Source organism: Cyanistes caeruleus, chromosome 1 (assembly GCF_971803275.1).
Source record: "Cyanistes caeruleus chromosome 1, bCyaCae1.hap1.1, whole genome shotgun sequence".
NCBI lineage: Eukaryota > Metazoa > Chordata > Aves > Passeriformes > Paridae > Cyanistes > Cyanistes caeruleus.
This window is the reverse complement of record NC_141701.1, coordinates 125953238-125965083: the sequence shown is the minus strand read 5'-3', so window position 1 is coordinate 125965083 and position 11846 is coordinate 125953238. Positions and strand designations below refer to the sequence as shown.

The 11846-nt window shown below is 40.2% G+C and overlaps 1 protein-coding gene and 1 long non-coding RNA gene across 2 annotated transcripts; one reads left to right on the top strand and one right to left on the bottom strand.

The window, feature by feature from the left end:
• Window positions 1-1450: 1450 nt before the first annotated feature.
• Window positions 1451-5432, bottom strand: COXFA4 (cytochrome c oxidase associated subunit FA4). Its single transcript, XM_023920398.2, has 4 exons — window positions 5187-5432; window positions 4426-4514; window positions 4043-4103; window positions 1451-1671 (listed from the first exon to the last, which is right to left on the bottom strand). Exons 1-4 carry the CDS (start codon window positions 5229-5231, stop codon window positions 1615-1617), a joined length of 252 nt encoding a protein of 83 aa, XP_023776166.1. The 5' UTR covers window positions 5232-5432; the 3' UTR covers window positions 1451-1614.
• A 170-nt stretch (window positions 5433-5602) lies between these two features.
• On the top strand, window positions 5603-8745 carry LOC147655883 (uncharacterized). Its single transcript, XR_015277739.1, has 3 exons — window positions 5603-5904; window positions 6118-6529; window positions 7800-8745. It is a non-coding gene; the product is annotated as an uncharacterized LOC147655883 (long non-coding RNA).
• Window positions 8746-11846: the final 3101 nt, after the last annotated feature.

The window sequence follows — 11846 nt, the reverse complement described above, 5'->3', positions numbered from 1 at the left end:
TGTTTTCTAGTCTATTTAAAGATTTAAATAGCTTAAGAACTTGTTAAATATATTTAAAATATACATTGAAGTGCCTTCATTAAGAAAGACATGAGCCTATGCTTTCATCAGCTGTGCATAAATGGAATAACTGTCTCACCCAAGAACTGGGCTTACTTCCTGGATACTGGTCTTAATGTCCAGAGAATCTGTATTTGAAGAGATGAAATCCAAACGAACAGACAGCTACCAAGTTCTAGAACAACTTCCCCTTTTTACACAACATACTTTTAAAACTGAAATATTGCAACAGAATGTTCTATTTGGATCTAGACAGGAACCATTCCCCAAAGACACCTACAAGCTTTGCCCACCACTGTAATCATGTCTCTCATAACACACATTTTCTTATTCAGACTTCATGAGAGCGTTTCAAACAAATGAAAACTGTGAGTGAATCCACTGGTTCAGTACATAATAAAAGGATAATCTGAACTGCTACCAAATAAACGACATCATTTTACCTACAAGGCTTTTCCATATAAAATATGAAGTCTTTGCAAATATCTGTTATTTTGTAATTACCACAGAATAGTCTTTCTTCTCCAAGTTCTTGCTGCTTGATTTGACTTTATTACTTGTAATAGTTGTTATAGTTATCTACATTCTTGGAGTCAACTTTAAGCAGAGAGTATCAAGAAAAGAACAGCTGTACCCTGTCAGATAATCCAGAATTAATACCCCTTATCCAAGGAAGTGCCAGATGTTCACAGTAAAGCACAACGAACCTACCATGTTACAGACTTGCAAAGATACTTTCTTTTAGTCTCAGCAAGACTCAGCCAAGTACTAAAGTGTAAGATTTTGCCCTTTCTAAAAGGTGTTTTTGTTCTTACATGAATAGCTAATTATTTTCCAAAACCTGTACCCTCTTCTGCTATGTGCTTCCCTTCTTTAAAACTGGGATTCACGGGAAATCTTGAGAATGTTTGCAGAATTTTGTTTCTTAAATACTAAATGTTGTCTTTCTGTTTATTAAAAAAACGTGCTTAACTTGAAGAGAAACAAGAAAGAAAAGAAACAAAACCTTTTGGAGAGCTCAGTCTGTTTTTTCTCCCTTCCCTCCAGCAACATATGGCAACATCTGCTCCTTCCCTGATGGATAATGACTTGTTGGCATTGACTTTTCTGCAACCAAAACATCTTAAAGTGGCAATTAGATAAATTCAGATGCAATTAAAAAAAAATATATATGCACACATATAAATGCTTTCAAATTCTTGAAGTTTGGTGTAACTAGATGAGCAAGCAGCTCTTTTTCTGAGATCAACACACTGAGCATAAAGCCCATCACAACAACTTTGCTTTCTTGTTGAGGAAATATGAATTGGCTTTTGCTTATTGACAAACCATACAGCAGAAACTGTTAATAGGAGGATACTGTCATTTTGCAAAATGAAAGAGCACACAGTTCCAAGTTTTAAACATTTATTATGCCTCATCAAAACAGTTTTAAACACATAATCTAGTGCTGTGTGAGGCAAATTTCATTGTTTCCTGGATGATTAAGCATGACACTTGTGCGGGTGGCTTCCGGAAGACCTTTCTGTGCAGCTTATGGACATGAGGGTGTTTTTAGAAGTCAGGACGGTCCTTTTTGAGTCTACTGTAGTCCATATTAACCGAGTACAACTAGGAAAGAGAAGGGAAAAAATATTAATTAAGAAGCTTGACTACACATTTTCCCTGGTACTTACTAAAAATACGCATCACTGAACTCATTCAGGAAACTGAAATAGTATTTTGAGTCTGTGAACTGGGCACTAATAAATAAATAAAAACTTTTGATAAACCGTAACTTTTTAATATTAATTCTACACTCAGTATTAAAAGCTCTGCATTTAAAATGAGGCAATGGTCGTGTCTTCCACTGGAGAAAACCCACAATGTCTTTTCTTAATCCCCAGAATTAGAAGTCCATTCAGAGGAACTTTTTACAGTACTGCTGAGTTTATACATTTTGCTCAAAATCTACGGCTCCTGTATAAGGCAGCAAAAGCTTGGCAAAAGCTAGATTGCAAACTGGCACAAAGCACCGTGTCTGTGGACAGACAGACACAAAGGTGTGCCACTTTTAAAGCAGTGCTACAAAATCCAAGTTTGGTTTACGCAGCTGCATCTAGAACAGCAAAGGATGACAAGGAGGAATTAAGGTCAGAAGAGATCCTCTCACTTGCTCAGTTTATACTGTTATAATTGGATCCTGTTACAAGCAATCCAGAACAACCCAAACAGCGCCTGAGGACAATGAGTTTACAGACTAACTGCATATTTTGGCATCCTAGCCTGACTTGACATCAAGCATCTGATGGTACAGTTTTCCTTAAAAAAACAAACAGATGAAAACCATGTAATCATTAGCCTGATTATTTTTAGTTACACCCAATTTTTTCACCTTTTTAAACTTTCTTAACGAAAACACAACAGCCTACAGCACATTCAAATTACAGCTTTCTGTGCAACTCCTACAGTAATGTTCACATCTTCAACTCCTTTCTTTGGAAGAAGACTGGGGAAATTAATATGACAAAGAAAAGTTTACAATAGAAAAAAAAATCTCAACAAAAGCTAAGACTTGTATAACAAGAACTTTTTACTGAAGAGTCATCCTCAAATTAGATTGTATGTTCTTTTCACTTCCCACAGGGCAGATTTAGAAAAAAATGTCCCCAAAGATACTCACACCCAAATATGGCAAACCCTGAGGCTGTGTTTGCATGTTAAGGCAGAAGGGGAATGCCACACAAGTCATGCACTCTTTAAAAGAATTTGTGCTGTGCAATATGCAGAGTTTAGATATTTACAAACCAGTAACATTCCAGAATATGAAAACAAAGAATGAAATGTTCTTCTTGTTCTTCAAGGGAAATGCAACCTGTTTCATTTTGGAAGTGTGGGGTTTTTCTACTTATTTCAATGACTGGAATAGTAGCATATGGTACCAAACAAGACACTAGCTCTGAAAACACAGGTTTGCTTTTTTTGTAGCTTGAGAATAATCTTAAAATATTTTTAACAGCAATCTACTAACATAGCACTTCTGTAAAGCATGATTAAAACATGATTCATGTCCAGAGAAGGGCAATGAAGCTGGAGAAGGGGACAGACATAGATATATAAGTCATATAAGGAGTGTCTGTGGGAGCTGTTGCTGTTCAGCCTGGAGAACAGGAAGCTCAGGAGAGGCTGTCACTCTCTGCAACTCCCTAAAAAGAGGGTGTAGCCTGGTTGAGGGGTTCTCTCCTCCCAGGCAACCAGCAACAGGATGAGAGGATACAACCTGAAGCTGCATCAGGGGAGATTCAGCTTGGACATCAGGAAGAATTTCTTTACTGGAAGGATTGTCGTACATTGAAACAGATTGCCCTGTGTGGGGGTGGAGTCACCATCTCTGGAAGTATGGAAGAAATGACTGGACATGGCACTTAGTGCTGTGGTCTAGTTGACAACATAGTGCTCAGTGAAAAGTTGAACTCAGTAATCTTGGAGATCTTTTCCAACATAAATGATTCTATGATTTTACTATTTCCGTAAACTACCAAATGTTTTACACATCTTTGCACGCCTCCTCATTAGTTCAATGAAATTAGTTTAATATTAGCTAAAGAACATTTCTATTGCATCCAGTTACTTACAGTAGTTTTGTTTTCAAAAAATCAACTGCAGACCTGAACTCATGGCTATGTTAAACACTGACATTTTCGTGCAGTGCTTCTCATGAGTAAAGGCCAACAGCTCAGAGCTTAAAAAAAATAGTTGTTCAGATCTTCTGGAGTTTTGTCCTTCTCCCTGTAGTTTATTTCTGATTTTTAAATCAACCACTATTATGAGAGTTTTAAACCTCAAACTCAGCCACCTCTGCTCAGAGTTCTAAGGGAAACAAATGCTGCACAAAAGGAATACATCATTCAGCCAACTACTTTCCCGTATAATCAAACATTCCAAAGCAGTAGGCTACATCTCTAATATGAAGCTTCGTAAAATTCTGTATTTCTCATTTTACCTTGTACTGGTCATTGGGAGACATTTTGTTCCAAGGTTCTGGGTTATTTTTCTTGTCCCAGCTATTGAAAGAAATGCAAGATGTGAGAGAATATTAACACAAAATTAAAAAGAAAAAACAAATTTTATATGTACTGTGGTAATTAGGCCATGGAGTCACCCATCCAAGCAAATTTTCACAGAAAAAGGCACTGTCCTTTGTCAGCAGTCTCTAAATACCATGCTAAACAGAGAGATCTCCAAATCAAGGAAGCCACCACACACTTGTCATGTGTCAGATGATACTGGATCAAGACATTAAGGCCTCCAGGAATATAAAAACCAAGGCAGTGGAGTGCAACACATGCAGCAAGAGGACTGGCACTGGGATTACTGAATACATACCTGACGTCAGGGTTGAACATCGCCAAGCGCATGAGATACAGGCTTGCACCTACACCGCCAGATCCAATGATCACAAACAGAGGGATCAACTGGAGTAACAACACAAAAAAAAAGTTAAATATCAGAACTACAATACAGAAAAATAGTATTGATACATAGCACTTCTCACTGCAGCTATGGCAAGTCAAAGAACAAATCTTACAAGTCAAAGAACAAATCTTACAAGTCAAAAAACAAATCTTACAGACTTTGAACCACAAATGTGTGGCCCTCTAAACCCCTGGCTAAGCTCCCTGTTTGCGGGACATCTCTGGGGTCATTGAGGAACCAACAGCTATGAAGAAGCAGGTATGAAAATAAAACATCCAGAGAAACCAAAATCAAACCAAATATTCCGTCACGTCGCGTTTCTGAGGCAGACAATCGTCCTTTCACTGCCAAAAAAGCCCCTACTGTCCGTACTCAGACAACAAAACCAAAACCATGAGAGTGGGGGCGTGGGGGCAAATTGATGGGCAAGAAGAACGGAAGGGCCACCTCGATCCTTGCAGCACAAGCAAGGCCGCAGAGATCGGAAGAAAAAGGGGACGTGGCCGTGTCTGCTCGACCAGCTCCGGGCGGTCCAGGGGCCCGGCATGCACAGGAATGACACAAGAAATGGATGGGCGAGGAGAAGGCTACCGGCGCGGCCGGGGACACCGAGCGGCGCCAGAGCGGGGCGAGAGCGCGGCGGGGCCGGATACTCGGGCTCAGGTACTCACGGCCGGATGCTTCTTCGCGTGGGTGAGGATAACGCGTAGCACCATGGCGGTGGTGCGGGGGTAGCGGCGGTTCGGCGCGTGCGGGAGAAGATCTCGCGCTCTGCAGGCTCCGCAGCGCTGCCTCCCCCTTCAACCAGGGAGCCCCAATGTCACCGAGGCCCCCGCCGCGGCAGGTGCCGCCGCCGCAGCCCGGATGTAGCAGCTCTGGCGTTCGCCTGCTCGCCCTCCGCCGCCCCGCGCCGCCCCGCCGCGCCACCGCGCCGCCCCGCGCCCGCCCCGCCGCGCTCCCCGGCCCGCGCGGGCCCCGCGGCAGAGCGGCCCCGGCCCGCGGCACCGCGGGCAGCGCGGGCGGCAGCAGGCACCGACACGGGCACCCCGGGGCAGCCGGGCAGCGCCGCCCCTCCCCGCCCGCTGCCGTGTGGGCAGCGCCTGCGCCCGGGCTGCCCGCGGCGGGCAGGGCCCGGGAGCCGCGGCGGCACGGCCCAGAGGGCCGCCAGACTGCCGGCACCCTCACAGAACGGGCCAGGCTGGAAGGGACCTCAGTGGGTTATCTGGCCCAAACTCCCTGCCAGGCAGGGTCATCCTAGAGCACGTGGCACCAAATTGCATCTCGATGGTTCTGGAATATCTCTGGCGAGAGAGACTCCACAACCTCTTTGGACAGTCTGTCCCAGAATGTGGTCAACTGGACAGTAAAGAAGTTTTTCCTTGTATTTAGGTGGAATTTCCTGTGCATCAGTTTTTGCTGTTGCTTTACATCCCATTGCTTGGCACTTCAAGGAGAGCCTGGCTCCATCCCCTTGACATCCCTTATAGATAGCAATAAAGTTCTCTTTCAGTCGTTCCCTTTCGAGGCTGAACAGGCCCAGTTCTCCCAAAGGTTCTTCTTAAGAGAGATACTCCCTTAATTGTTCTCGTTAATCCTCCGCAGGACCCGTTCCAGGAGCTACCTGTCGTGTACTGAGGAGCCCAGGACTGGATGCAGCAGTCCAGGTGCAGCCCTCACCAGGGCAGAGCAGAGGAGCAGGATCATCTTCCTCAGCCTGTTGGCAATGGTTTTCCTAACGCACCCCTGGATACCGCTAGTCTGCTTGGCTGCATGGGCACGGTGCTGGCTCATGGACACCTTTCCTGGCACTGCCCTCACACCGCCCAAGAGCTGCTGCCACCGAGACATGGGGCAGAGCCCACCCCTGCCTGCTCCCTGTGCCATCAGGTAGCTGGGAAGGTGTGTGGCAGTGGCGGTACGTGCACACCGTGTCTGCCTCTCAGCTGGGCTCCCTTCACAGGGCAGGTCTGAGCGCTCACCAACCTGTGTTAGAACTCAAAGGGGTGGTTTAAAGGTGAGGCAAAAGAGTTAGAGTTTCATTGTCCTGAAAATGATACAGGGAATGAAATTCAGCATAGAACTGCCAACTTAAATATTTTGCTACAGTCAGGTTGGCAAAAGGTGGGTGAATACAGGGGCTTGAGACAGCCCTTTGATTTTCAAAAGTGGTTTATAATGATATATTACATGTAAGTGATTTTCCCTGTCTTCTCCACCTGGAGTACTGCATCCAGCTCTGGGGTCCCCATTACAGGAGAGACATGGACCTGCTGGAGCAAACCCAGAGGAGGCCACAAAAGTGATCAGAGGGGTGGAGGAAAGGCTGAGAGTTGGGGTTATTCAGCCTAGAAAAGTTATGGAGTGACCCATTTGCAGCCTTCCATTACATGAAGGGAACCTACAAGAAAGCAGGAAAGGGACTTTTTACAAGGACATACAGGGATAGGACATGAGGCAACAGCTCTAAACTTACAGAGGGTAGGAAGAAATTATTTACTTAGAGGGTAGTGAAGCGCTGGAACAGGTTGTCCAGAGAAGCTGTAGATGCCCCATCCCTGAAAGCGTTCAAGACCAGGTTGAATGGGGTTTTGAGCAACCTGGTCTAGTGGAAGGTAGCCCTGGCCATGGCAAGAAGTTGGATCTAAATGACCTTTGAGGTCCCTTCCAACCTGATCTATTCTATGATTCTATTTTATTTGGCCAAGGTTGCTTTAATTATTTAAGTATGGCTTGAATTTAATCATTTTTTCTTGTTATATAATTTTAAATAAGGAACATGGCTATTTATTCTATGGTACTATGTCCAAGTGCTGTCCTATTTTTTCTCCATTACTATATATCTTATACAGAACTGGGAATCTAGTGACTATCTTTGGATAGTATCACCAGCCACTCTGAGGTGTGATTTTTTATTTCACAAAAGGTAGCCCAAAAAGTAAATTTGTCCCCAGGCATTAAAAATTAATTATTAGGTAAAAGGATTGTTATCATGCTACTAACTTAGAAATAGTCCTTTTCATAGATTAGTAGCAAAAGAACTTTGTATGAATGCTCTTAAATTCTGTGGCTGTATAACAAAGTAAAATTCTTAAGTAAAAGATAACAAAGTGGCAGAGAATAAATGACTTGAAGCAAATGGGTGTCTTCTACTTCACTCCCTAGTTCCACAGACTGGCTTCTGCTTATTTTCAACCATTGTCTCAAATTGTCTCTGTTATGATAAAGTCTAAAAAAAAAAATCATATTCCTTGCTTATAATTCAAAAAAAGTTATTTTTTTTTCAGATTGCCAGAGCCAGTTTAACCTGGATAGCAGCTAAGTTCAGTAACTTGTACAGAAGTGTTTCACAAGTCATTGGGTGGCGCAAGAAAAAAATAGTTATAACAATGCTTTTTTTGGAACAATTCAATCCTATTGCTTGTCTCCTTCATTTGTTACTGAGTTGATAAACAGAAAAAAAGCATAGTGAGTGTGCTCCAGGAGTCTGTTTCAGTACTCATTATGTCACAAAGAGTACTTTTCCATTTTTTTTTTTTAATTGAAAGAATCATTTGCCTATGTTAAAACTATGAAAAATAATACCATTGCTCTATGAAAAAGAAATACGTGAATCCTCTAAGAGTAACTTGGAAGGTTACAGTGCTCACCTTCTGGTAGAGTAGAACTTTTCACCATACTTGGATTGCAGGAGATGCCAGTTGCTTAAGCAGCTGCAGGAAAACCAGGGAGCAAAGAAAGGGTAGATGGATAGCCAGAAACCATGTGGGGCTGTTCAGCAAAACTCTGCTCAGACTGCTTCCTTACGGACAGCCAATATATGGCTTAGTGAAAAAATTTGGAGACTACACTACTAAGGGAAGATCATAAGAGGTACATGATTTCCACTAGGTTATATCCTGAGCTCATTTTTTTAGGAAAGACATCATGATTTTTATACGCTTCTCAGTATAATTTTTTTTCACAATGATGTATAGATTTTGATGTCATCTTATGCTTTTATGAATTTAAAGAGGGGTAGTACCTGATCAATTTGCAGAATTCGTCATGCATTTCATAGGCTTTCATAAATTTTTTGTCATTTTGTACATCAGCTTTTATTGCCTGGACCTGTATGGCTCAGCTGTTTTGCTGTTCATATACATGCCTTACTATTTATAACACTTAGAATTTTGTGTATGGGAATGAATTTTGCAGACATAAAAAAAAAAAATTAAAGTTTGAAAATAATCAGATGCAAGATTTTTTCATTCTAATTTTGAAAACTGTGAGTTAATATATTTAAATTTCACACGATGGAGCATTGCTAAAAATGCAACCTCTCACTTGCGTCACTTGGCAAAATTCTGAGTATAAACTCAAGGCACCTCATGGCACCTTGATGATGTATCCATGGTTCTGAGGAACACCTACTTAGCTGCTAAGTTTGAGTGCTTGTACTATGCTATAATTATATAAATTATATGGGAAATGCTGTCAATATATTGCCCATACTTGAAGACTTAACAATTTTCTGTAACTTAACAACCCATTCCCAGAAAGACAGTGAACACAGGATAAAGGTAGATAATTTTTCCACTCTCTTTTCTGTCACTTAGCTACTCAAGCTGAAAGTAAACACATTTATTCCCTCTTAAGGTTTAGTGCCTTTGTGTTCACACCTGACAATTAAATTTATGATCCTTTAGTTAGACATGTCACTTCCTTTAATATGAGTAAAGTTATTTTTGTGTGGGTTTCTGCTTCTTAAATAAGTGAATGCATAAATCCTTCAGGTATTTTGGCAAGATTTTGTGATGAACTAGTCCATTAAGAACTAAGGTCTAGACTTTGAGTAGTGCTCAGCACTGCTGAAAAATCAAGTCCTCAGGTTATTCTGGTGCTTTGTCATTTATTTTTTCCTCTTGTCTTTTGTTCTCCTGTACAGCCTCACCTCATGGCTTCTGTCTCTCACTGTCCCTCTTTGATTGTTACTGTACCTTGTTCCTGTCCTTAGGCTCATTTGAGCTTTTGATTTCAGAAACTTTTCTTCTATTCCAGATGCTTTGTTTTAGTTTTTGGTGGCCTTCCTGTTTCTAAAGTCTTTATTCCTCAAACCTTACCTGTCAATATTCATTGATTCATAGAAATCTGCAGATCTCTAATCCGTTCAACATCAGGTATGATAGGCCACATTTTTTTCTTATTTAAAACAACTAATTTTAGCCAAAAATATAATCAGATCTGATCTCGTGAAGAACAAGAATCAGAAGTCATAATAAAGTCAAGTTTTTGAAGAATTGGACTCTTAAGTTTTGACAAAGTCAGTTCATTAAAAAAAAAAAAAAAAGAAAAAAAAGAAACAGACAAAATTATAGTAAATTTGAAGTTACATATTTTACTTGGAGGAATATAGGAAGGAAAGATTAGTAGATTTGGAGATGTATCAACTGGTCACTGATCGAGAAACTAAACACATTATGAATTGTCCTGTAGCATCAGGACATTTCTCTGTTAATCCAAGCAATGTATAAACTGAGGATTTTCTGTAGGTCTCACCAGATTTGGGAAAAAGGCAAGGGCTTTTAAAAACAGTTCCTAGCAGAGAAACAGAATTATAGGATAGCAAAATATATTAAAAAACCTTGAAAAAATATGTAAAAATATAAAGTGTAGCTTACCTGCAACAAATACACAGGGATTTTTTTGTGATTTTATTTTATTTTACTGCTTTTATTTATTTTTTACTGTCTGTTCTCTCTGGTTCCCTCTGTCCTTGTATTCCTTTCTCTGCACTTAGCAGGGGGCAATGGCAGAACAGGATATATGTGTGCAGACCTCTGCTAAGTCCATTGGAGTAGTTTGCTTATATCTTCCTTAACATCTGACTTATATTTGATTCTAACTGAGAAATGGAGTGGCTGCATATTCTGTTCTTGTATCCCTGGTGTAATGGACTTAAGGAGACATGGGGGACATGAGGTGGGTGGATAGGGGCACTAACATTTCAATATAGCAGCTTGTGATAAAATCTGCCATTGTGTAAACATTGCAATTGTTCTGAAAAAAAAAAAAAAAGCCTTAAGAATTTCATAATGATATAGTTAAGACAAATGCTATGCTTATAGAGAAAAAAAGTAAAAAAAAAATATTAGAAACCAGTTTTGTTTTGTTTTTTAAACTGCAATAAAAATATGTCTAGATTTAAGAAACTATGGTGAAAAGAACTACTGGAAATTTGAAATCTAACAGCACAAGGGCTATAACAAGGAAGAAATTAAATATTAATTGTTCTGAGACATATAGTATGGAAATATTCTACTTCTCATTTATTTCTGTCAAAAATATGCATTGAGAAAGGTTTCTGTCTCCATATATCCATTAAAAGTTCACAATAAAGGACAGAGCAAAAACATAACAGCCAAGAATCAAGTGCTTAAAATGAAATTAATTTTGGTCCCTGTCCTTGCTTACTTTCTAGGTTCAAAATAACAAATAAAGACAGCTGTTGTTTATATTTAAAATATAGATTGTTTTAAGTTATATAATCTGCCAAAACTTAGGATGCAGAAATTCAGGCCCCACACAGCTTTCACCCAACTGCTGATACACCCAAGCTTGTATCTGACCAGAAGACCGCAAGGAATGATCCCCTTAAAAGCTACACTGATCCAGTGCCCTTTTACAGATTATCTCTTTCATGGGATTGCATCTGTAGGTGATATTTCCCTGTAAGGTGCTCTTGTGTTTGATTTTAAAAGCTGTCTGAACTCCATACATAAAAGTTTAATGGATCAATAGAAATTCAAAATCTTCACTAATAATGTAAGTAGGACTAGTACCTGAAACTGTTTTGAACTTGATGCTGCTTCAGCTATTCAGCAACAATTTACTGGAGACAAATTAAAGGTGCTCTGTTTCTAATGCCTGTAATTGTCTCAAGGTTTTTGATCTTTCATCTTTATTAATACAGGAGGTTAAAGTATGCTTTTTAGTTTCTGCTGTGGAGTAAAGAGAAACATGCTTGAATAATAGCTCAGGACCATTCTGTGTAATTTCTTTTACATATACTGGAGAAGAAATAGATAGTTCTTATGAGTCCTCTGCTCTGATGTTCAGAATTTAAGTTAGCCTTTCACACACACACATAAAAGTATAATTGACTGTGCAACAGGAATGATACATGAGATCTCACATTCACTATACATTCCAAATATTAAAAAGAACAACATAGTAATAACAAAGAAACATGAAAACTGCACATTTATAAGGTATAGTCTAATTGCTGTGGCACCATCTGCAAAAGCTGTGCCAACAAAGGATTAGGCAGTTAGAAAAGTATAAATAGATTTTTG

Bases quoted from the DNA above. Each gene is read 5' to 3' on its own strand.
- COXFA4 (XM_023920398.2), bottom strand. From the start codon at position 5,231: ATGGTGCTACGCGTTATCCTCACCCACGCGAAGAAGCATCCGGCC. The intron at 4,104-4,425 runs GTATGTATTCAG...TTCTTTCAATAG, and splicing joins ATGTTCAACCCTGACGTCAG to CTGGGACAAGAAAAATAACC. The intron at 1,672-4,042 runs GTAAAATGAGAA...TCTCTTTCCTAG, and splicing joins CTCCCAATGACCAGTACAAG to TTGTACTCGGTTAATATGGA.